At 50.8% G+C, this 23,659-nt stretch overlaps 1 protein-coding gene across 1 annotated transcript in view; it reads left to right on the plus strand.

Moving 5' to 3' along the window:
- SLC1A7 (solute carrier family 1 member 7) overlaps positions 1–23,270 on the plus strand; it is a 50,616-nt gene extending 27,346 nt beyond the window's left edge. The window contains exons 4-11 of the mRNA XM_068964724.1: positions 10,602–10,644; positions 13,859–14,081; positions 17,521–17,620; positions 18,274–18,507; positions 20,841–21,035; positions 21,859–21,993; positions 22,373–22,475; positions 23,052–23,270. Of these exons, the coding sequence (XP_068820825.1) occupies positions 10,602–10,644; positions 13,859–14,081; positions 17,521–17,620; positions 18,274–18,507; positions 20,841–21,035; positions 21,859–21,993; positions 22,373–22,475; positions 23,052–23,270 (1,252 nt within the window). The remainder of the gene's footprint in view (positions 1–10,601; positions 10,645–13,858; positions 14,082–17,520; positions 17,621–18,273; positions 18,508–20,840; positions 21,036–21,858; positions 21,994–22,372; positions 22,476–23,051) is intronic.
- The last annotated feature ends 389 nt before the right edge of the window (positions 23,271–23,659 follow it).

Raw genomic sequence — 23,659 nt, forward strand, 5'->3', positions numbered from 1 at the left:
CCACTGGGGAAGAGCTGCTACAGGATGATCTTGGCTTAGATCCAGCTGTGCTCCTCATGTTCCCTCATCTTCCTGCAGGCCAGCCTGGATTTATTTCATGGTGGCGGTGGGGTTCCAAGGGAGAGCTAGTCTGGGCATGTTCTTATGAGGAAGGAAGAGGAACAAGAGAGGGAAACAGAAACATGCCAGGGTTTTTGTAAGTCTCTACTTTTGCTGAGTCCACTAACATTCCATCAGCCGAGACGACTCATGTGGCCATGCCCAGACTTAGGGTGGGAGGGGACAGCAATGTCAAGGCAAAACAGTCGTGGTGCCCTGTCTGACTCTTTGTCTCCCCATGGACTGTAGCCCTCCCTCCAGGCTCCTCTGTCTGTGGAACTTTCCAGCAGGAATACTGGAGTGGGTTGCCATTTCCTACTCCAGGGAATCTTCCCAATCCAGGGATCAAACCCATGTCTCCTGCATCATTCTGCACTGACAGGCAGATTCTCTACCACTCAGCCACCTCAGTATCCAGGCAGGACAAGGCATCAGTGAATAAAGGCCATTAGTACAATCAAGCGACCGCTCCCTCCCTCTTCTCCATTCTCCGGGTTCTCTTAATCCTTTGAGATAGGTGATGAACTAAGGGTCACAGAAGTACCTGCAGTTTTGTTCGTGCTGTGTGGTTCTCACCCACAGGGCCAAGAGTTGGAGAGATCCAGGCAGAGACTGCTGTAGCTACCTTTACTTGCCTGGCGATTCCATCAGTAGGTTGGTGTACGCTTTCTGTACACTGACTTCCAAATTTTGTTTCCAGCAGAAACCTCTCACCTGCACGCCAGATTCTTCCATGCACTTGTCTAAAGGCATCTCAAAATGAGCACATCCAAAGCTCAACACTTGATTTTCCCCATAATCTGTCCTTTCTTCTGTCCTCCCATCTTAGTCTGGTGTTTCTTTTTCTCTCATATCCTGCATCCAATCTTTCAGCAAATTCTGTCAGCTCTATAATATCTTAAACCTTATGCCTCCTGTCCCTCTGCCACTTCCACCATCGCACAGACCACCATCACCTCTCTCTTGAGGGTCCAGTATGGTCACTGCTTTCTCTCTGCTTCCCTACAGTCTGTTCTCAGCACAACAGCCAGATGGATCCTTTATAAACCTGCTCACAACCTGTCACAGGTTGACAAACTCCACAGTGTTCACTGTGGCCTATCCACGCCACCATGTACAGGTTGGGCCTCTGACCTTCACTCCAACTCTCTCCTGGCTCCAGCCTGCTGGCCTCCATACAGTCCTCCAAATGTCCTTAGGATGCTGTCTCAGCAGCTTGTCCTCCTCGCTGCCGCTGTCAGGATAGTCCTTCCCTTGCTCCATGTACACCTCTGCAGAGGGCCCTCCCGGCCCCTCTCTCTTCATAGCCTGTCTTAGTACCTGACATTACCCTATCTGGGTATTTCTGTCTCTCTCACTGGAATAAAGTATGCTCCGGGAGGGCCAGTTGTTTAAAAGCCATCCTGCTGTATCCTGGAGCCTAGAGCAGACCCACACAGTGGAGGCGCTGAGTGCTTCCTGGTTGCATACGTGGGAGGCAGGGACATCTGTTGCGCTGGGGCCTGAAGCCCCAGTGGGGTTTGAGGCACTGACATGGAGAAAATAGCCAAGCACGAGGTGTCAAGGCCTGGGTGAGTCTCTACCCACAGCCACTCTAGAGGACGGTGCAGAGCTGCTGGAGCAGGAGGAAAACCAGGAAAGCAAAGGGCAGAGGAATTTCGAGAAGTTTCATGTCTAAGATCCACTATTTCTAAGATTTGGTGCCTATGAGTCATCATTTCTTGGAGCCTATGATTCGAAACAGCCTTTCCCTGTGGTGGAAGGAGGCTTGGCGCATGGGGAGCCCCCGCCCTCCCCCATGGCCTCCCCTGCTCAGGGGCTCAGGGCCCTGGATTGGACACACATGTCAGAGTCAAATGTTCCAGGAGGAGTCCCTGCTCTCAGCTGCTTTTCACGTGGTGAAAATTGATACATTTGGTTTGAGGTTTTTTCCCCAGTTGCTCTCAGTCCTGAGCAAGTGTTTTTTGCAAAGCTGGGTGGTTGGACATCGCTGTCACCATGCTTCTGTGAGAGAGTGGGACTGCAAGGCAAGATCACGTGCTTCCCACAGGGACCCTCGTCTCAGCTCTGTGGGATTGCTGTGTGGCTCCCGGGGGCCAGCCCCCTCCCCGAGCCTCTTTCCCCAGTGGGTTTCAATATCCCTTCTAGCTCTGTGGTTCTGAAACACAAAGGCCTAGAGGCCAGTGAGGAAGCTTCTGGGCATGGGCAGAAAGTTCTGGAGGCAGGTTCTGGGAGACAAGGCTGGCAGGATGGTGTAGAGCTCAACGTTGCAGACCTTGATTCCAGGCTGAGAGGGTGGCTGCTCTACTTGAGAAGGGGGAAGCCAGTGGGTTTGGGAAGGATGGATCAGAGCAGGGTAGCGTGGAGTGGGCAGGATGTGCCTGGAGGCATGGGGATGCCCTGGGAAGGGGTGTAGTCACTTCGGTTGCATTCAGCCCACTTTTATCAAGTAACTTCTCTGGGCAGAGTTGGACTGAGAGCTGGTGGGGAGGGAGGGCAAGGGGAGGGGTGCAGTGGGGAAGGCAGGAGAATAAAGGTCCCTGCATCCAGCCGTCAATCATCTTAGGACAGACAGATTGGAAGAGCACCCTGGATAGCCATTCTCAGCATCCTTTTCTAGCTCTGAGGTTCTAAGAGGCTGTGCAGAAAATGAAGACACCAGCAGGGAACTTAAAGGAGGCGCCTCAGCCTTGATCTGGCCCAGAGCAGACGCCCACCAAGTGCTGAAGCAGAACGAGAGTACGGGTGACCGGGAGAGGGAACTGGGAAATGGAGGCAGACGTGACTAAGGAAAATCAGAAAGATGCGAGCTTCAGCTGAACAGGAAAACAAGGCTCACAGCTTCCTTCAGGGTGGGAAGATATATGTTATGTCTCTGAGATGCTTCCAGAGGAACACAACAGGCCATGTCCCTGGATGACTCTCCAAGACATGAGTTCATTTCCTAGAACTCCAAGTGGGGGCTCCAGAAAATTGATGTCTGCTCACAGGGCAACCTCCTGGGACAAACCCAAGCGAAACACCAATCAGAGCTGGGCCCCTTCTTTGTTTTCTAATCTTTCAAAAACACCAGAGAGATTAAGTCAGCTTGGCTCTATTTATAGCCCCCAGTCACCCCTTCAGGCATTGGATGAAGCTCTTGGGAGCTGTGCTTGGAAAGGAATAATTCCCACCTTTGGAGCTTGGGCTGGGGACATGGGATTAGGAGTGAATTTGGGAACTTACAAATACTAAGTGAGGTGGACCGTGGCCTTGCCCCAGGAGACATGCAGGGAGGCCTGGGGCAGAGTGTATGGTCTCGGCTTACTAATATCTCCCAGGCACATTATGTCTGAATTTTATGTAACTACCACCAGGAACCCAGGTCTCCTGGGGAAAAAAGGAAGGCTTCCCATGGGTCTTCAAAACCAAAAGAAAATGTATGTTTTTTCATTTAATAATCAAAAGTATAATTCTTTATGAAAATCTGAGGCTAGGACTTCCCTGGTGGTCTAGGGGACATGGGCTTGATCCCTGGTCAGGGAAGACCCTGCATACCGAGGGGCGACACAGCCCATGCGCCACCACGGCTGAGTCTGTGGATCACAGCTATCGAAGCCCGTGTTCCTAGAGCGTGTGCTCTGCAACAAGATAAGCTACAGCCACGAGAAGCCCGTGCACCATACGAAGACCCAGCCTACCGCCCCACATAGTTTTAAACACACTAAGAAAAAACCTGAGGATAAGCTTGTGGACAATAATACAGCCTCGCGCATTAGGAAATGCTCTTGGCTGCTAGTTAAGAGAAACTTGAAGCAGCAGAGGCTTAACTAATGTAAAAACGTGTATTTTCTCTCCAATAAGCAGACCAGAGGTGGCAAGGATCACCAGGAGCCCATGCTCCCTCCACCTTTGTGCTTTGCCATGTTTATTTAGCGCTTGGTTTTTCTCACCAGTGTCTCATGGTGCAGTGAAGCTGCTGAAGCTCCACCTGTTATGTCTATGTTCTGGGCAGAAAGAAATGAGCTGGAGGAAAGGACCAAAGGGTCCTAGCTGCATAAGCATCTTTGCAAGCTTTTTCCAGGAAACACCACCCCATCACTCCCACTTATATTGCACTGACCACCCCTCTGGAAAGAGACGCTGGGAAACAGAGCTTATTGTCAGGGCCCTCTTGGTCCCTGTAACAGCCTTCAGTTTCTGTTAGTGAGAAGAAAGAATGGAGACTGGGTAGACAGCTAGTCATCCCTGCCACAGCACATATTTTAAACTATTTCCATTGTTAAGGATGTTGTAAAGAGATGAACGCATGAGGTATAAGTTCCATTCGCTTTCTTACGTGTGGCCTTTTGAATGCTCTTGGTTTCTGCTCAGGCTACAGTGGCTCTCCTTCTAAATTTTATTAGATAAACATTTAGTCACTCGAACCTACTGGGACTGTACCCAGGAGACGTTTTCTAACTGTTATCACTGGCGCAGTGTGGACATCCTTCATTCTGGTCACAAGTGCTCAGGGCAGTGTGCCTAGTGTGAGCTTTGGCTCTGCTTGATTTCCAAAGCCCTTGCTGGCAGCCATTGTTCTGGTGGCAGAAATTTGCTTATCACTTATTGAAAAAATATCCTCAGGTGAGCTTCTACAATCTCAGCTCCTCTCCCTTATGACAATGCTGAAATCAGTGGGGAAAACCATGACCATTCTCTACCACTTTTCTGCCTTGGCAGCTCATTGTAAGTCCTCTTCTAACTGCCACATTAAAATACAGGTTACCCTAAACCTGTATTTTAGCAGCAGTGAAAAAAATTAGTTTCTGCTCCTCAACACTGACTGCTGGGGTGTAAAGTCAAGAAAAAAAACCCACACTCATGTTCACATGTATAACTCCATGGATATGAGAGCTGAGTCTTGGAAAAGAAGAGACGCGCCAAGAACAAGAGTGAGCGGGAAAGAGGGTCCAGGTAGAGGACACGGCATGAACACGAGGCGCCTGGGCTGTTCAGGGAAGTGCTAGCACAGGGACAAAAATCCTTGTGAGCATCTCTGACTCAGGATAGATTCCTAAGGCAGATTATAAAGGCAGAGGTCCTCACTGTAAATTGCAAATTGCTTTATAGTTTGCTGCCAGAACTGTGTGAGGAAGTCCATGTCACCAAACATCCTCTGGCATTGCCCTTCTTTGGGATTTGAATGAAAACTGACCTTTTCCAGTTCTGTGGCCATTGCTGAGTTTTCCAAATTCACTGACATACTGAAGGCAGCACATTAACACATCATTTTTTAGGATTTTAAATAGCTCAGTTTCAATTCCGTTACCTCGACCAGCTTTGTTCGTTGTAATGCTTCCCAAGGCCCACTTGACTTCACACTCCAGGATATCTGGCTGTAGGTGAGTGATCACACCATTGTGGTTATCTAGGTCATTAAGACTGTTTTTGTATAGTTCTTCTGTGTATTCTTGCCACCTTTTCTTACTCTCTTCTGCTTCTGTTAGATCCTTACCATATCTGTCCTTTATCATGCCCATACTTATATGAAATGTTCCCTTGATATATCCAGTTTTCTTGAAGAGAACTCTAGTCTTTCCCATCCTATTGTTTTCCTCTATTTCTTTGCATTGTTCACTTAAGAAGGCTTTCTTAACTCTCCTTGCTATTCTCTGGAAGTCTGCATTCAATTGAGTAAATCTTTCCCTTTCTCCCTTGCCTTTTGCGTCTTCTTTTCTCAGCTTTTTGTAAGGCCTCCCCAAACAACCAGTTTGCCTTCTTGCATTTCTTTATCTTTGGCATGGTTTTGGTCATTGCCTCCTGTATAATATTATGAACCTTGGTCCATAGTTCTTCAGGCAGTCTACCAGATCTAATCTCTTTAATATATTCATCACCTCTACTGTATAATCATAAGGAATTTGATTCAAGTCATATCTGAATAGCCTAGTGGTTTTCCCTATTTTGTTCAATTTAAGCCTCAATTTTTCAATAAGGGGTTCATGATCTGAGCGATAGTCAGCTCCACGTCTTGTTTTTGCTGACTGTATCGAGCTTCTTCATCTTCGGTTGCAAAGAACATAATCAGTTTGATTTTGGTATTGACCATCTGGTGATATGCATGTGTAGAGTCATCTTGTGTTATTGGAAAAGGGTGTTTACTATGACCAACATGTTCTCTTGACAAAACTCTGTTAGCCTTTGCCCTGCTTCATTTTGCACTCCAAGGCCAAACTTGTCTATAAACTTGTCTATTATTCCAGATATCTCTTGACTTCCTAGTTTTGCATTCCAAACCCCTACCCCTACAATGAAAAGGACATCGTTTTGTGGTGTTAGTTCTATCAAAGTGAAAGTGAAGTCATCCAGTTGTATCCGACTCTTTGCGACCCCATGGACTGTAGCCTGCCAGGCTCCTCTGTCCATGGGATTCTCCAGGGAAGGGTACTGGAGTGGGGTGCCATTTCCTTCTCCAGGGAGAAGTTCTATTAGCTCTATTAGGTTGGTACAAAAATAACTGTGGTTTCAGACTGTGAATTTTAAACCCCTATAACTAGGCTCAAACACATCTTTGTTAATTAAAATAAGAACCGTTACAATCAACACATTTTTGCCAATGAAAAATAAGTTTATTCCTGTAGTGTAAAAATCTATGCTTCAGAATTCAGTGAGCTGTTGGGAAGCATTTTCTGCCTCCTGCTGGTTGTGGAAGCATTTTCCTTGCAAAAAGCTGTTGAGATGCTTGAAAAAGTGATAATCGGTTGGCAAGAGGTTAGGTGAATATGGCAGATGAGGCAAAACTTTGTAGCCCAACTCATTCAACTTTTGAAGCATTGGTTGTGTGATTTGCAGTCAGGCGTTGCCATGGAGAAGAATCAGGCCCATTCTGTTGACCAATGCTGGTTGCAGGCATTGCAGTTTTCAATGCATCTCATTGATTTGCTGAGCATACTTCTCAGATGTAATGGTTTCTCCAGGATTCAGAAAGCTGCAGTGGATAAGATGGGCAGCAGACCACCAAACAGTGACTATGACCTTTGTTTGTGTGCAAGTTTGTCTTTGAAAAGTGCTTTGGAGCCTCGTCTTTTGTTGATTATCAGGACTACTCCATTTCTTCTAAGAGATTCTTGCCTGCAATAGTAGATATACTGGTCATCTGAATTCAATTCACCCATTTCCATCCATTTTAGTTCACTGACTCCTAAGATGTTGATGTTTACTCTTTCCATCTCCTGTTTGGAAGATTGACCACGTCCAATTTACCTTGATTCAGGGACCTAACATCCCAGGTTCCTGTGCAATATTGTTCTTTATAGCATCGGACTTTAATTTCACCACCAAACATACCCACAACTGAGTGTTGTTTCTGCTTTGGCCCAGCTGCTTCTTTCTTCCTGGAGCTATTAGTAATTGCCCTCCACTCTTCCCTAGTAGCATATCGGACAACTTCCAGCCTGAGGGGCTCATCTTCCAGTGTCATATCTTTTTGCCTTTTCATACTGTTCGTGGGGTTCTCACGTCAGGAATACTGGAGTGGTTTGCCATTCCGTCCTCCAGTGGACCATGTTCTGTCAGAACTCTGCACTATGACCCGCCCATCTTAGCGGCCCTGCACAGCATGGCTCATGGCTTCATAGAGTTATGCAAGCCCTTTTGCCATGACAAGTCTGTGATCCATGAAGGGGATCATTTTTCTATTGAAGTATTAATGTTTTTGTGGTCCATTTATTTATGTAGCAAATATTTACTGAGTGCCTGTTATGCGTTGGGCACTCTTCCAGGAGCTAGGGACATAGCAGAGAACAAAGCAGAGATCCCACCCTCCAGGGAGCTGATGTTCTGGCGAGAAAACACAGAGAGTGAACGTGGAAACAAGGCCAAGAATTGTAAAAACTCTTTAAAGATTGAAGATGGTAACACTTTGTTGTATAGTTTCCCCAGCTTGTTTGCTTTATTATTTTATTTGTATTGTAATCTGTCTTAAAGAGCTTCTTAATTTTTTAGCTTTTGATTTTGGCCTGATTTTAGGTTTATAGAAAAGTTGCAGAGTACAGAGAGTTCCCAGCTCTGCTCAACTTCCCCTGACGTTAGTGACCTACCTCTAGCACATTAGTCAAAAGTAAGACATGAAATTAGTACAACAGTATTAACTAAATTGCTTCATTGGATTTCACCAGTTTTCCACTAGTGTCCTATTTTTCTGTTCCAGAATCCAATCCAGGATACTAAGCTGCACTTAGGAAGTTCTTAGTTTTAATGAAGTAAAATCTATTGATTTATTTTAATTGCTCATTTTGTTCTTAGAAGTCCTTCCACATCCTGAGATCTGATAAAATATTAATCTGTATTTTTTCTAGATATTTATGGTTTCGTTTTCTAAATTATTTATTTCTTTCAGCCATCTGGGATGTATCTGGGTGCAGTGCATGTAAAGATCGAGGGCTTCCTAAGTGGCTCAGTGGGAAAGAATCTGCCTGCCAAGCAGGAGACACGGGTTTGACCCTGGGTTGGAAAGATCCTCTGGAGAAGGAAATGGCAACTCATTCCAGCATTCTTGTCTGGAAAATCCCATGGACAGAGTAGCCGTGTGGGCTCCATGGGGTCGCAAAGAATCCGACGTGACTTAGTGACTAAACAGAAACAACAGCATAAAGAGCTAGGGTTTATTTTTAAAGTGTTTTTTTTTTAAGGGGACCATTTTTAAAGTCTTTATTAAATTTGTTACAGTATCACTTCTGTTTTATGTTTTGATTTTTTGGCTGTGAGATGCATGGCATCCTAGCACCCCAACCAGGGATTGAACTTGCAATCCATGCTGTTGTTCAATTGCTAAGGGTTGTCTGACTCTTTGTGACCCCATGGACTGCAGCACACCAGGCTTCCCTGCTTTCAAACTGTCTTCCAAAGTTTGCCCAAACTCATGTCCATTGAGTTGGTGATGGCATCCAACCATTTCATCCTCTGTCACCTCCTTCTCCTCTTGCCCTCAGTCTTTCTCAGCATCAGAGTCTTTTCCAGTGAATCAGCTCTTCACATCAGGTGGCCAAAGTATTGGACCATCAACTTCAACATCAGTCCCTTCAATAAATATTCAGGGTTGATTTCCTCTAAGATTGACTGGTTTGATCTCCTTGCAGTCCAAGGGACTCTCAAAAGTCTTCTCTAGCACCATAGTTCAAAAGCATAAATTCTTCAGCGCTCAGCCTTCTTTATGATCCAACTCTCACATCCATATGTAACTACTGGAAAAACCATAGCTTTGACTAGACAGACCTTTGTCAGCAAAATGATGTCTCTGCTTTTTAATACACTGTCTAGGTTTGTCAAAGCATTCTTTCCAGGGTTCAAGTGTCTTTTAATTTCATGGCTGCAGTCACCATCCACAGTGATTTTGAAATCACTGCCCAAGAAAATAAAATCTGTCACTGTTTCCACTTGTTTCCATCTATTTGCCATGAAGTGATGGAACCAGATGCCTTGATCTTGGTTTCTTGAATGTAGAGTTTTAAGCCAGGTTTTTCACTCTTCTCTTTCACCTTCATCAGGAGTCTCTCTAGTTCCTCTTCTCTTTCTGCCATTAGCGTGGTGTCATCTGCGTATCTGAGGTTGTTGATATTTCTCCCGGCAATCTTGATTCCAGCTTATGATTCATCCAGCCTGGCATTTTGCATAATATATTCTGCATATAAGTTAAATAAACAAGATGACAACATACAGCCTTGATGTACCCCTTGCACTGGAAAGCAAACTCCCAACTGCTGGACCACCAGGGAAGTTCCAAGACCTGGTGTTTATTTTTCTGAATAGTTGGTCAGCTATGCAGTTCTCTAGAATGGGTCCTTCCTTTCTTCATCAATTTGTGAAGCAAATTCTATAGCATATGAAATACTAAGATGTCCCAGGTTCTGTCTCCAGGTATAGGTTCCGTTACATTGATTTTTCTGTTGATGGCTGTCAGTATCTCACTGTTTTGAGAGCTGCATATTTATAGCATGCTTTCACATCTGGTAGGACACAACCCCTTCCTGCTTTAGAAGATGAAGATTATGTTAATAAGAATAATGATCCCATTTATATGCCAGGTCCTGTGTTGGGAGCCACAGATAAGATATGAATGAGCAAGCCCCCCCTTCAAGGAGGCCAGTCAATGGGGAGGCAGACACCTGACTAGTGCCACCAGCAGCGTGCTGGAGCGTAGGTAACTATAGGGGAAGGGCCAAGGAGTCTGCCTGGAGCAGTTGCCAAAGGCTTGGTCTCTGCTTGACTGGTGTAGGAATCAGCCAGAGAAGCAGGCAGGGCATTTCAGGCAGAGGGAACAGCAGTCAAAGGCCTGGAGCTGGAGACGTATGCAGCGTATTTGGGGAACCATATGCAGTTGGTGTTGAAGCTTCAGGTCCTGAGATGGGAGTGATGGAAAGAGGCAAGACTGCAGAGGCAGGTGGGGCGGGGTCGTGGAAGGCCTCCACTGCCAAAGGAGGTGTTCAGGTGACCCCAAGGGCCCTCCTGTCCTGGAATTCTTCAATTACTGATTCTCTTCTCAGGAACATGTTCCCAGCCAACCTGGTGGAAGCCACATTCAAGCAGGTGAGTGGGTTCCTGGACGATGGAGGGTGGGCAGGCAGGGCCAGCCTGGGCCTGGCTTGACTGGTTAGTCTCCCTGTCTCTGGGGGTGGGATGCTACAGGAGAAGTTCGGGGCGGGGGGGGAAGACCCAGATCTTTAGAGCCTCCTGTGGCTGTACCCCTGCCCTGGGTTCTGACTTTTCATGAGGAAGAGTTATGAGAGGAGAAGGAAGCCCCCACTGAGTGCTGGCTCCGCCCTCGATTACGCCCATACTCATGCACTGGGTCTCTCTCAGACCTCACAGTAACCCTACCCCAGGCTAGGACCAGAACATCTCCTGGATGAGGAAACTGAGACTCAGGAGGGTTAAAGGATTTGCCCAAGGTTAAATCACTAGTAAATGGCAGAACTAGTAAGTGAACTCAGACCTGCTGGCATCAAAGCCTGCTTTCTCTTTCTTTTTAAAATAATCCTTTCCTGTAATAAAAACAGCAATAGTACTCACTGTAAAGTATTAGGGAAATAATAAAATAAGTAAGTGAAATTCACTCAGTTGTGTCCAACTCTTTGTGACCCCCATGGACTGTAGCCTGCTAGGTTCCTCTGTTCATGGAATTCTCTAGGCCAGAATACTGGAGTGGGTAAGCTGTTGCCTTTTCCAGGGGATCTTCCCAACCCAGGTATTGAACCCAGGTCTCTTGCATTGCAGGCAGATTCTTTACCAGCTGAGCTACCAGGGAAGCCCAAAGCAGAGGATAAAAATACTTGTAGTTCCAGGACCTAGCAATAGTGATAGTAGATGGTATGCTTCTTTTTTTCTCTGTCGAAATGTTTTTAAAAATAAAATTAGGATCATAGTACACACACAGTGTGCATCTTGCTTTTTCCCCCACTCCCATTATATCATGAGCACTTTACATGGTTATTAATGCTTCTTGAAAATACAAGTCATGTATGGATGTGAGAGTTGGACCATAAAGAAGGCTGAGTACTGAAGAATTGACGCTTTCAAGTTGTGATGTTGGAGAAGACTTTTGAGAATCCCTTGAACCGCAAGGAGATCAAACCAGTCAACCCTAAAGGAAATCAATCCTGAATATTCACTGGAAGGACTGATGTTGAAGCTGAAGTTCCAATACTTTGGCCACCTGCTAACAAAGAGCCGATTCACTGGAAAAGACCCTGATGCTGGGAAAGATTGAAGGCAGGAGGAGAAGCAGGTGACAGAAGATAAGATGGTTGGATGGCATCACTGACTCAATGGAAATGAGTTTGAGCAAACTCTGAGAGGTGGTGAAGGACAGGGAAGCCTGGTGTGCTGCAGTCCATGGGGTCGCAAAGAGTGGGACATGACTGAGCAACTGAACAACAACAAAAAATACAATGCTTACTGATGATGTCATAGCCTGACGTAAGCCTAGGCTGTAATTTATTTGCCTGTTTCTCCTTTTGGTTGTTTACCAAAACAGCCTTGTTGTTATTCAGTCACTAAGTAATGTCTGACTCTGTACCCCATGGATTGTAACACACCAGGCTCCTCTGTCCTCCACTGTCTCCCAGAGTTCACTCAAATCCATGTCCCTGAGTCAGCGATGCTATCTAACCATCTTATCCTCTGCTGCCCCCTTCTTCTGCCTTCAGTCTGCCCCATATCAGGGTCTTTTCCAGTGAGTTGGCTCTTCACATCAAGCAGCTAAAGAATTGGAGCTTATGAATAGTCAGGGTCAGTTTCCAACAACCCTGTACACAAATCTTTATTTGCGCTTCTAATAATTTCCCTTCTAAAATGTCAGTCTGGTTGACTCAGTCCAACAAGCATTTTCTGATCTTCCCTGTGGTGGGCCCTGTATTGAGCCTAGAGACACACAAGAGGTGGTTGAGAGATGGAGGAGAGGCTCCAAAATAAGGAGCTGTGAAAGCTTGAGCTAATCCCTGTATCTTCCCTCACCTCTTGTGTCTTCATTTATGGAAGGAGCCAAGTGGTGAAGGGCCCTGAATGCTAGGCTAGGGAGTTTGGATATTATCCCAACAGTGATGGACAATTACTGAAGATGTGAGAGAGAAAGAGAACATTGCTCTACTTTCTACCCCATCTGAAATGCCCTTTATCTTTCGGGAAACTCCTACCCTTCCTTCAAGAATCAGCACCTGGCGGAGAGTGTTCAACACTGGGATGATGATGGTGGTTGTGATGCTGATGGTGGTGGTAGTGATGATAGCAGTGATGGTTACAGTAGGCTTACCATGTGCCAGGCACTACTGTCAGAACTTTACATACATCACCTCATTTAACCTAATGAGGTAAGTAACTATTAAGACCCCACTTCACAGATGAGGGAACTGAAGCATTGACATTTTAGGTATATTTCCTGAGTGGCTCCTTTTCTCCACCCACCCCCAGATACTTTGCTTTATTGGTACTTGATGTTAGGAAGATAGGAGCCCTTGTTTGGGCTCACAGTACCTGAGGAATGAGAAGAAAAGACTTGGCAATGTCCTGGGGGCTGAGGAAGAGGGGTAGCTGACTCGGTCACCCAGCTCTCCCCAGCTGGCGTCTCATCTCATCAAGGAAGCTTGGGGCAAACTAAGCTTTCCTAACAGGAGGTCCAAATTTCCTTCAGTGGAAGGCAGGGCTGGCTGGCTGTTAGGCAGATGGATAGTGGGTGGCTGAAAGAGGACAAACAGGTGAATCCAGGCAGATCATCTGTATAGGAGATGGATGGATGGTTAGAGAGGGTCCCAGCCGGGTGGCACTTGTGGTAAAGAATGTCAATGCAAGAGATGTAAGAGATGCAGATTTGATCCCTGGGTCGGGAAGATCCCCTGGAGAAGGGCATGGCAACCCACTCCAGTATTCTCGCCTGGAGAATTCCATGGTCAGAGGAGGCTGGCGGGCTACAGTCCACAGGGTCTCACAGAGTCGGACGTGACTGAAGTGACTTATCACAGGTAGCTGTGATGATGCACAGAAAGAAGAGGGGAGGAGGGATGGAGGGAGGTGTGCCTGGGTAGTGTGTGGGTGAATGAACAAATCTCAGTTTTGCTTTTTGGTAAAATATTGATAATAATCCCTGTCCTGCCTATGTCACGGGGTTCAGTTCAGTTCAGTTCAGTTCAGTCGCTCAGTCGTGTCAATCAAATAGTTCATGAGTGGATACAGATATGCTTCCAAGATGTTGTTATTATTGTTGCTGACATCACGCTTGGTCCTGACTCATTGGGGTGCCACCCACCAGTATCGCACCAAGACCACCCCCGTTGTCAAGTCCCCCACGGTAGCATCAGAGGAGGCCCCTTCTCAGCGGATCCTCATCTATGGGGTCCAGGAGGAGAATGGCTCTCGCGTGCAGAACTTCGCCCTGGACCTGACACCCCCTCCAGAGGTCGTTTACAAGTCAGAGCCCGGCACCAGCGATGGCATGAACGTGCTGGGCATCGTCATCTTCTCTGCCACCATGGGTATGTGCTGCCCACCACCACAGGAAGCCCTGGAGCCTGGCCCTCCTTGCATTTACCCTTCCCTGCATCCCGTGTCCAGTAACCTGAATAGCCTGGCGTCTCCCCATCTTCCAGGAGGTTCCTTCCTTTCCTTTTCCGAGGGAGTGACTCAAGTCCCTATTGCATTACCCAGAGACAAGGGGGTTGGAGCTGCTGTCCCTCACTGGGAATTCCCCACACACCTGGGTGCTATTTGCCTCCAGGGGTGCTGGTCCTCTCTCTGAGAAGGCCATGCCTCTGACCTTGCCAGCAGCTGTTTGTTTAAAGCCCTCATTCTTCCCTTCCACCCTCAACCACAAGGCTTTCTCAGTGGCCACCTCTCTCTGCAGACCTGTCTGCGCCATTTCTGGGGGCCTGTGACCATACCCTTTCCTTTGCTGGGTCCCCAAGGCCCACCACAGGCTACTTACCATGGAGCTGGTGAAGTTTAACTTGCGCAGGTCCCTTCTAAGGCCTGTACCCTTTTTCCTTTTTAAAATTTTATGTTCTTTTTCTTGAAGAAGGCTCCAAGCTGTGCAAACTTCAGATCCTACAAAACCTCTGATTATGCTTCTGCCTGCAGCGTCCCCCCCTTGACCACCACACCGACATATGCACACAGCCTTCTTCCTTCTTTGGTAGCAGTGGTTTGCCACTAAGTTGTGTCCAACTCTTGCCACCCCATGGACTGTAGCCCACCAGGCTTCTTTGTCCATGGAGTTTTCCAGGTGAGATTGCTGGAGTGGGTTGCATTTCCTTCTCCAGGGGATATTTCCAACCAAGGATCAAACCCGCATCTCCTGCATTGCAGGCAGATTCTTTACCAGCTGAGCTACCAGCGAAGTCCTCTTCCTTTTGTGGAGTCTAGGAATTCCTAACCCCTCCACAACTATCTAGCTTGTCAGTCCCACCTTATCCTTCTAGGTCATTCCAGGGGTCACCAGGAGCCTCACTATAAAATCCTATCGGCCCCTTCCCCCAGCCCCAGCCCTGGGCCTAGTGGGGCGCTCTCCAGCTTCCAACTCCTACACAGGGTTTTCTTCTCAAGTGGAAATTCTCCCATCTTCTTGGTTTCTTGGGCAAGGAACTTGGGGGTTACTTTCTACTTTGCCCTCTGCTTCAACTCACATCCAAATCCCATCAGGTCTGCCTCTGAAATCTCTCCAGCCCCTCCATTTCCTTCTGCCCGCTGCCCCGGCCAAGGCCGCTGTCATCTCTCACCTGGTTTCTGGAAAAACTCCCCCAAGAATCCCCTGTCCTTGTGTGTCCTCCTCACAGGGTCATTGAGTCCCCCATGTAAAGCCTCCGCCGGCTCCACTGTCCTCAGAGAGGGGTGCAAACACTGCATGACCTACAGAGCCTGTGAGCTCCGGCCAGGCTGCCGCTCTGGGCCGGCTCACTTCCCCAGCCACTCTGCCTGTCGGTTCCTGGAAGGCGCCTCCCTCAACCAGGCTGCTCCTGCCCCTCCCTCTCCACTACACTTTTCTCATCCTTGAGGGGGCTTAGTATAAGCATCCCATCCTGGGGAAAAGTCTAACCCCGGTCAGATGCCCTGTGTTATTCCTTAAATGTTTGACCCAATACAACTGCCTACTTGTTAGTGTGGCTGTTTAATGCCTGCGCCGCAGCTGTGTACGTTCCATGCAGGCAGAGACAGGTCTTGGTCTCTTTTGGTTAGCAGGTGCTCAGTAAACTGGGACAGATGGGTGGACGGGCAGATGAATGACAATGGGGAATGGAGCTCTTTTCATCCTGGTCAAAAGGCCAGGTGGGCACACAGAGGGGCCAGGACCTCAGAGACCCTGGTGTATGAGAGGACAGTGTTTGGAAGCATCCTCAGCACCTCTGATAATCTGTCCCCCGCCTTAGACTTTCTTCCTTTTCCCCAGCCATCACTGCTGTCTTAGGGCTGGGAACATACAAAAGGACATCTATTAGCAGAACTAAAGAAAACTTTGAGAGCCTTCAACTCGTTTCTCTGTTTACTGAGCACATGTCTCTGTCCGCGAGTCGGTGGTGTCCTCAACTCTAGCCATGCCAATGTCTCTGTGTGCCCCCGCCTGAGTGTGCGTGAGCACACTCGTGCAGCTGCTCCCCTCACTGAGCCTCCTTCCCCGTCTTCTCCCTGGTGTTGGGATGTGGCTGATGCTAAGGTGGCATTGGCCTTGCTTGTGGGAGGAAGCCCACTGCCACCCTCCACATCCCATGTACAGTTGCTCTAAGCCAGCCAGAGCCTGGGGGTGGAACAGGGAGCCTGATGAGGAGCAGGAATAGCTGTGGAGGGACAGAGTCAGCGGGGAACCTGGCTCTGACTTCAGCCAGGCTTCCACAGGCCAGAGGGACAGAGCTGGGCCCAGTGTCGCCTGCCTCTCTGGCCTCTCCTGCCCACCCCAGTAGGGCCCCTCCACTACCCTGCCCCGTGGTAGCTGCTCCCTGTTCCGCATGGGTTCCGGGCATCCCGGGCAGGGAAAGAGCTCTTCCCTGGGGTTCCAGAGGCCAGGATCCAGATCTTGCCCCTCACCGGCTGAGTCCATGGATGAACCTCTTGGACACGGCAACAGTAAGCGCCATGAAGGCAGACACAGAGTGTATATTACGCTCTCCATCTTTGTGTCGCCAGTGGGAGAGCAGTTGCTTGTCACTGTCCCGGGAGTGACCTAACTGTGGTTACTGCATGAGCTCAGAACCCCAAGGGGAGGGTGACAGGGGCTTCGGAAAAAGCTTTGTCATTCATTCCCTTGTTCATTCATTCATTCAATAAGTTGCCCTCATGGATTAACTTTCTATTGGAGGAGACAGAACACAGCGGATGACTATTGTAATAAGTGATACGAGGGGATCAGAAAGAGATGGGTTAGAGAATAAATGGGGAGGTGAAGGCCTCCAGGCCAGGGCTTCAAGCATCAGGAACAGAGTGGACAAAGCCCCCACCACAGCCAAGAGCTTGATGTAGTCTAGAAACGTGAGGAAGGCACGATGCAGAAACAGAGTGAGGAAGGGAAAGCAGGGCCAGACAGAGGCGTGAGTTAGAGGCATGGCCAGGCCAAGTGGGGCCTGAGCCAGGGTGAGAGGGGTGGGCTGTTGGTTATGGTCTCTGTGTGCAGGAAAGTCAGTTGGGGGTGTCGGCAGGGAGCATTTTTATTTTTAGAAGGAGGCACGTGCTGCTGGGTAGAGAGGAGGAAGAGATGGAGCCCTGTGGGGAGGTCACAGCCCTCTCCAGCGGGGATGCCGGGAAGGGAGGGGAAGTAGGGAGGAAGCGCTGGGTGGCAGAGGCTGCTGGGCTGTCGGCCAGGCGCTGAGATCTGTGTGTGCCCATGGTCTGTCCGTGCCTGACCACAGCACGTGCTGGCTCACGCAGGTGTCATGCAGGTCTGCCTCCCTCTGCCAGGTCTGTCATTGGCTGTGTCCCTGTCCTCCACAGGCATCATGCTGGGCCGCATGGGTGACAGCGGGGCCCCGCTGGTCAGCTTCTGCCAGTGCCTCAACGAGTCTGTCATGAAGATCGTGGCCGTGGCTGTGTGGTGAGCCTCGTCGTGGGGGTCGAGGGTGGACTCCTACCTACTCCACCCGCTTCCAGCCCTGCCCTGCGAAGCTGGAGGGACCCCGTGGTCCCATAGGAATGAGCAGAAAGCTGCACAGAAGGATACCCCCAGCCCTGACCAGGCCAAGTTCCAGCCCCGGGCCTGCCACTTCTGGCCCTGTCAGGCCCACTTGGAGGCAAACCAAGAGCTAATCCGCCTGGCCCTGACCTCTCAGGCTGTTTCCCCATCTCTTGCGGCCTCATTAGCTCAGCTTTTGGAGAAAGGAGACACTGGAAGGGACAGCCAGCTGCCACTCCTTGGCTCAGAGTTCAGACCTTAGGAATCTTCTAGCCCAACCCTGCACAGTGAGATAGGGTAAGGCAAAGGCCTGCCAAGGTCAGCCATAGAGGCTGTCTCATTGCTGGGCTGAAATGTGGGCCTGCAGAGGAAGGCAGAAGGGTGAGGGCTGTGCATGGCTGGACTGGTTAAGGGGGCATTGGTGACACCATATGCCAGGCACCCGGGTACATAGTCACTTTCTATCCTCACAAGAGTCCTGGAAGGCTCAGGGCGGACAGGCCCAGCAGGGCCTCCCAGGGCCTCCCAGGGTCTTTGCCTGCCTGGTGCTGAGCCGGCTGCCCTGCCCACCCTAGGTACTTCCCCTTTGGCATTGTGTTTCTCATCGCTGGCAAGATCCTGGAGATGGACAACCCCACGACCGTAGGAAAGAAGCTGGGCTTCTATGCTGTCACCGTGGTGTGCGGGCTGGTCGTCCATGGCCTCTTCATCCTGCCCCTGCTCTACTTCTTCATCACCAAAAAGAACCCCATCGTCTTCATCCGCGGCATCCTCCAGGCCCTGCTCATCGCACTGGCCACCTCCTCCAGGTAGCCCTGGGCGGTGAAAGCGTCAGGGAGGAGACCATGGCTGACAGCTATTCTTCTGTCCAACCATCATTTGTCTGTAGCCATGGAACCATGGAAAGTGTCGATGAGACCTACTTCACAAACTTGGGGGAGGATTCGGTAACAAGACCTATTCTTGAAATGCTTGGGCCCCTACCTTCCCGAATGGCAGCGAGCCCTCCTCTACATCCCCAGTGTTCACTCGGTCCACATCGGGGTTGGCTTCCACGTGTCAGGGGCAGGCGGAGCTGGAGAGTGTCGGGTCTGCAGTCCCTGCCGCCGTTCACTGCCACGTGGAGCTTCTGTCGGAGTCAGGCCCTCCGCTCTTCAGGGGCTTTGCCTGTTTACTGTCACTGGCAGGTGGCCCTGTCACAGCATTGGCAGTGTCTCTAGACAGTGGGGATTTGAGTCATGATTCCATTACCCACTAGCTCTGTGACTGCGGGCAAGTCACCCCACCTCCCCGGGTGGTGGGATTAGTTTCCTCATATACAGACTGGGGATCACTGTGGCCTCTGGCACATAGAGTTGCTGTGTGATTAATGGAGATAACCCACTAAGGCCATTCTGGGCTTGGTGAAGCAACACCTGACCTCAAGCATCCCAGACCGCAACTGAGAGCAGAAGACCCACGGGGATGAAGTCATGCAAATTCTGCTACTGAGCGAGGAGAAGGGAAGGAGGTGGTCACTTTCTGGGCATCTAACCCTGTGAAGAAAGAGGGGTTCTCCCCACAGTGAGTGAGTGTCCAAGCTCTACACGAAGGAAGTCACCTAAACCTGAGCCCATGTCTCTGGCTCCAAAGGCCTGACTCTTCCCTCCATCCCTTACTGCCTTCTCTTCCCTAGGCCTCAGTCCCCCAGTCTGCAAAATGGGATTAAGGACCACCACAGACCTCCTTCCCCTGCAGCCACATAACCCACCCTTGGCAGCAGAAGCTTCTCATGCAGGACTCAGGAGGAGCAGAACCAGTGAGGAAAAGCCCTAGAAGCCTTGTCTGGGAACCCCATTCAGAGCAGAGGGAGGAAGCGAGAGGGAAAGATGAAGCCCCAAGCAGCTGCTGTTCCCCCAGTTGCTGGTTAAGCCTACCAGCGCCAGCAGCCCTCACCGTTTCCTGCAGGAACCTCAGGCTCGGGTCCAGCATGCCTGGGGCCCATGAGGGGCTCTAGCAAGTGTACCTGTGAGGAGTAAGGGCTGTGGGGCTACGCAGACCTGAATTTTAGGCCCAACACTGCTACTGGGAGCTCGGTAGCAACACAGCTACAAGAGCAAGGGCTACCATTGGTTGAGTACCTACGATGGGTGCTTCCTAAGTCGCTAAATCCTGTCTGACTCTTTGTGATCCTATGGACTGTAGCCCGCCAGGCTCCTCTGTCCATGGAATTCTCCAGGCGAGAATACTGCAGTGGGTTGCCACGCCCTCCTCAAGGGGATATTCCCCCTCGCACCCTCCCCCCCCCCCGCCCCCAGGGATCGAACCTGGGTCTCCTGCATTGCAGGCAAATTCTTTACTGTCTGAACCACCAGGGAGTAAAGTGAAAGTCGCTCAGTCGTGTCCAACTCTTTGTGACCCTATGGAGTATGCAGTCCATGGAATTCTGCAGGCCAGAATACTGGAGTGGGTAGCCTTTCCCTTCTCCAGGAGATCTTCCCAATCCAGGGTCTGAATGAAGGTCTCCCACCTTGCAGGCAGATTCTTTGCCAGCTGAGCCGCAAGGGAAGCCCGAACCACCAGGGAAGCCACCTACAGTATGTAGACGCTATTCTAAGCACTCTCATTGAATCCTCCTAACAGCTCCATAGTGTACCCATTGTTTGGGACAAGGAAACTATGGCACGTACAAGTTGAGGAGGTGCCAAGGCCACTAAGCTAGTGGGAAGCTGCAATCTGAAGCCAGTGCTCCCACCCAGAGCCCTGCTGTTGACCACTTCATCTCCACTTTGCATGGTCATGTGACATGGCGTCAGCCCCTCCTCCCCTCTGGGCTTCATTTCTTCACCTGTTAAAGGAACTCAAAACCTTCCTAGCAGGAAGCCACGAGGCGCAAAGCGCAGCACCCGGCACCTAGCAGATGCTCTGCTGGCGGCCACTCCCTTCCTGACCAGTGTGCACAGGGGTCTCTAAGGCCCTGAGCCTGGGCAAGTCTGGCCACATGACCATTTTAAAAGCCCCTTCAGTCTGTTCACCCTAGATGGGCCAGCTGCCTGGCATTGGGGGTTGGGGGGGCGCTTCTGTTACCAACCAGCTGGCAACCTGGGGACCCTGACCATCCTGGAGGAGGGTGATGGGCAGACACTGGCCCTTCTATTCACAGCTCAGCCACATTGCCCATCACCTTTAAGTGCCTGCTGGAGAACAACCACATCGACCGGCGCATTGCCCGCTTTGTGCTGCCCGTGGGCGCCACGATCAACATGGATGGCACCGCGCTCTACGAGGCTGTGGCTGCCATCTTCATTGCCCAGGTCAACAACTACGAGCTGGACTTCGGCCAGATCATCACCATCAGGTGTGCTCCTGACATGCGACACCCAGTGTGGACTGGGGGTGGTTGCTCTGCAAGGGCCTTCGGGAGTCTTGAGCTCCCATATCCCATGCGGTCTCTGAGGCCCAGAGAGAGCAAGGGGCTCATTCCAGACCACACAGCAAGTCAATGCTGGGGTCTCATGATTCAGGGCACCAGGCTCCTTCCCCTGGGCCACCCTGCAGGTGGGGAGCTCTGAGCAACTTGGGAAGCTAGGGCCCAGAGGAGGGCCTGCAGTGGGGACATGCGTAGCAGGGAGCACACTTCAGGCAGGCACAGGGCAAGCAGAGGCCAGCGGCAGGACTGAGGACAGTGGAGGGGCTGCTGGTGTGGCTGGAGCTGTGGGACGGTGCTAGGTGAGGACAGAAATGAAAGGGAAGGCCTCGCATGCCAGCCTGAGGGTACAAGTCTGACCCTGGGGACCCAGTGCCAGTGGACGATGGGAACCCGTGGACAACTTTCTGGAATCCTACTCTGACAGCAGCCTGCCAGGCTCCTCTGTCCATGGGATTCCCCAGGCAAGAATACTGGATTGGGTTGCCACGCCCTCCTCCAGGGGATCTTCCCAACCCAGGGATCAAACCCAGACACAGGGCTTTCCACAGACTTCTTAGGACGTTCTGCTGAGGCCAGGGATACAGCCTCTGGGACCACAGGACCTTGGGCAGAGGCGTGCCCCTGCCCCAAGAATGCCCTGCTGTGGCATTCCTAATAATGCCTGCTCCACAGTGCTGTCCCCAGAGGCTCTGGCATTCTGGCCTCCTCCTTGGGTCCAGGGCCCAACAGTGCTGCCTACCCTCTCCTGCAGCATCACAGCCACCGCAGCCAGCATCGGGGCAGCTGGCATCCCCCAGGCCGGGCTCGTCACCATGGTCATCGTGCTCACCTCCGTGGGCCTTCCCACCGACGACATCACCCTCATCATCGCTGTCGACTGGGCTCTGTGAGTGGGGTTCCCCCCACCCTCTCCTGTCCCCTGGGAGGCAGGTGCTCACTGCCATGGTTTGGCACAGTGGGTACTCATTGACACCTGCCCAGCTGCATGATCTGTGGGGCCCAGTTTTCAAAAGTGAAAACCTAGGATCCCTTGTTCAAAAACTACAAAGAATTTCAGGAGGGTGGGAGCAGAGCATGAGCCCAAGCCCTTTGACACACAGGCCCTGAGGCACCACACAGTCACATGCCTGCATCACTCACTTCAGCACCGCCAGGGGGTGCTGGGCCAGGAGGACCAGGAAGACACCCGTCCCGTGAGCACCGCCCTCTCCCAGCTCCCCTTACAACAGAGGGCCTGCCGCTCACCGCCCACCTTGGCCCACCAGGGACCGTTTCCGCACCATGATTAACGTGCTGGGGGACGCACTGGCTGCTGGGATCATGGCTCACATCTGCCGGAAAGACTTCGCTCAGGACACGGGCCCTGAGGTGAGCACACCCTCTCTCTCTGGCCAGGCTGCCCAAAGGCCCAAGGGTGAACCCAGGAGTGGTGGGCAGGGCAGCACATCAGCTACCCACCAGCTGGGCCGCCTTCCACCCATCCCTCCACACCTTGATCTCCTCACGGGCACCCAGGTGACAGATTCCTCTCGTAGCTGATTGTTGAACCCAGTCAGCATCCTCAGGGAGCCATACCCTAGTGTCCTGTTGACAACAAGGCCAGCGTTCACATGTCTGCTGGGAGCTTCATGGTCCTCGGGGCTCCTTCAATAACCACTTGGAGCGGCTGTCCCACTCCGTGGGGAGGACGCTGAGGCTCAGGCAGGGGAGCTGCCCACCCCCACACTGGATCCCGGGGGGCAGGTGCTCCCTCTTCTAAGACAGTCCCAGGAGGCAGGACAACTTGGAACTGGAACCCAGAGAGGCCCTATGACCTAGCAAGGTCTCACAGCATGTCTGTAGGAAAACCAATCAGACTGTCCCCAGCCCTTTGCCTGTCCAGTCCTCCCTACTGTCTAACCTCAGTCCCTCCTGCTGCTGCCAAGACCTGTTTCCTCTCCCCAGAAACTGCTGCCCTGTGAGACCAAGCCTGTGAGCCTCCAGGAGATTGTGGCAACTCAGCAGAATGGCTGTGTGAAGAGCGTGGCTGAGGCCGCAGAGTTGACCCTGGGCCCCTCCTGTCCCCACCACATCCCCGTCCAGGTGGAACAGGATGAGGAACCAGCTACCACCAGTCTGGACCACTGCACCATTGAGATCAGCGAGCTTGAGACCAACGTCTGAACCTGAGGAGCTACAGGGCCTGGGGAAGGCCTCCAGGTTTGGGCCAAGGGCAGGATCTCAATTTACTACTTTCCTGAGCACAAGGGCCAGGCTCACACTATCTCCCCACCCTTGAGGGTCCAGAATGGGCTCCACTTGAAGGAAAGTGGAGTGTTAGAAAGGGGAAAGACTGCAAGTGGGAATCCCAGCTGGAGAGTTACAGGCAGGCGTAGCCTGAGCCCCGACTGTGACATTTCCACTGGGTTGGCCTGTGCGAGTGGCAGGCAGGGGTATGGTCCCCACTTTCTGGATCACAAAGTTGAGGCTCTGAAAGCTGAAAACACTTGCCCCAGGTCTCGGAACAAGTGATATCAGGACTAGGACTCTAGTTCAAGTCTTTCAAGCCCTGG

The sequence above is a fragment of the Capricornis sumatraensis genome, chromosome 2 (genome assembly GCF_032405125.1).
Source record: "Capricornis sumatraensis isolate serow.1 chromosome 2, serow.2, whole genome shotgun sequence".
In the NCBI taxonomy this organism is placed as follows: domain Eukaryota; kingdom Metazoa; phylum Chordata; class Mammalia; order Artiodactyla; family Bovidae; genus Capricornis; species Capricornis sumatraensis.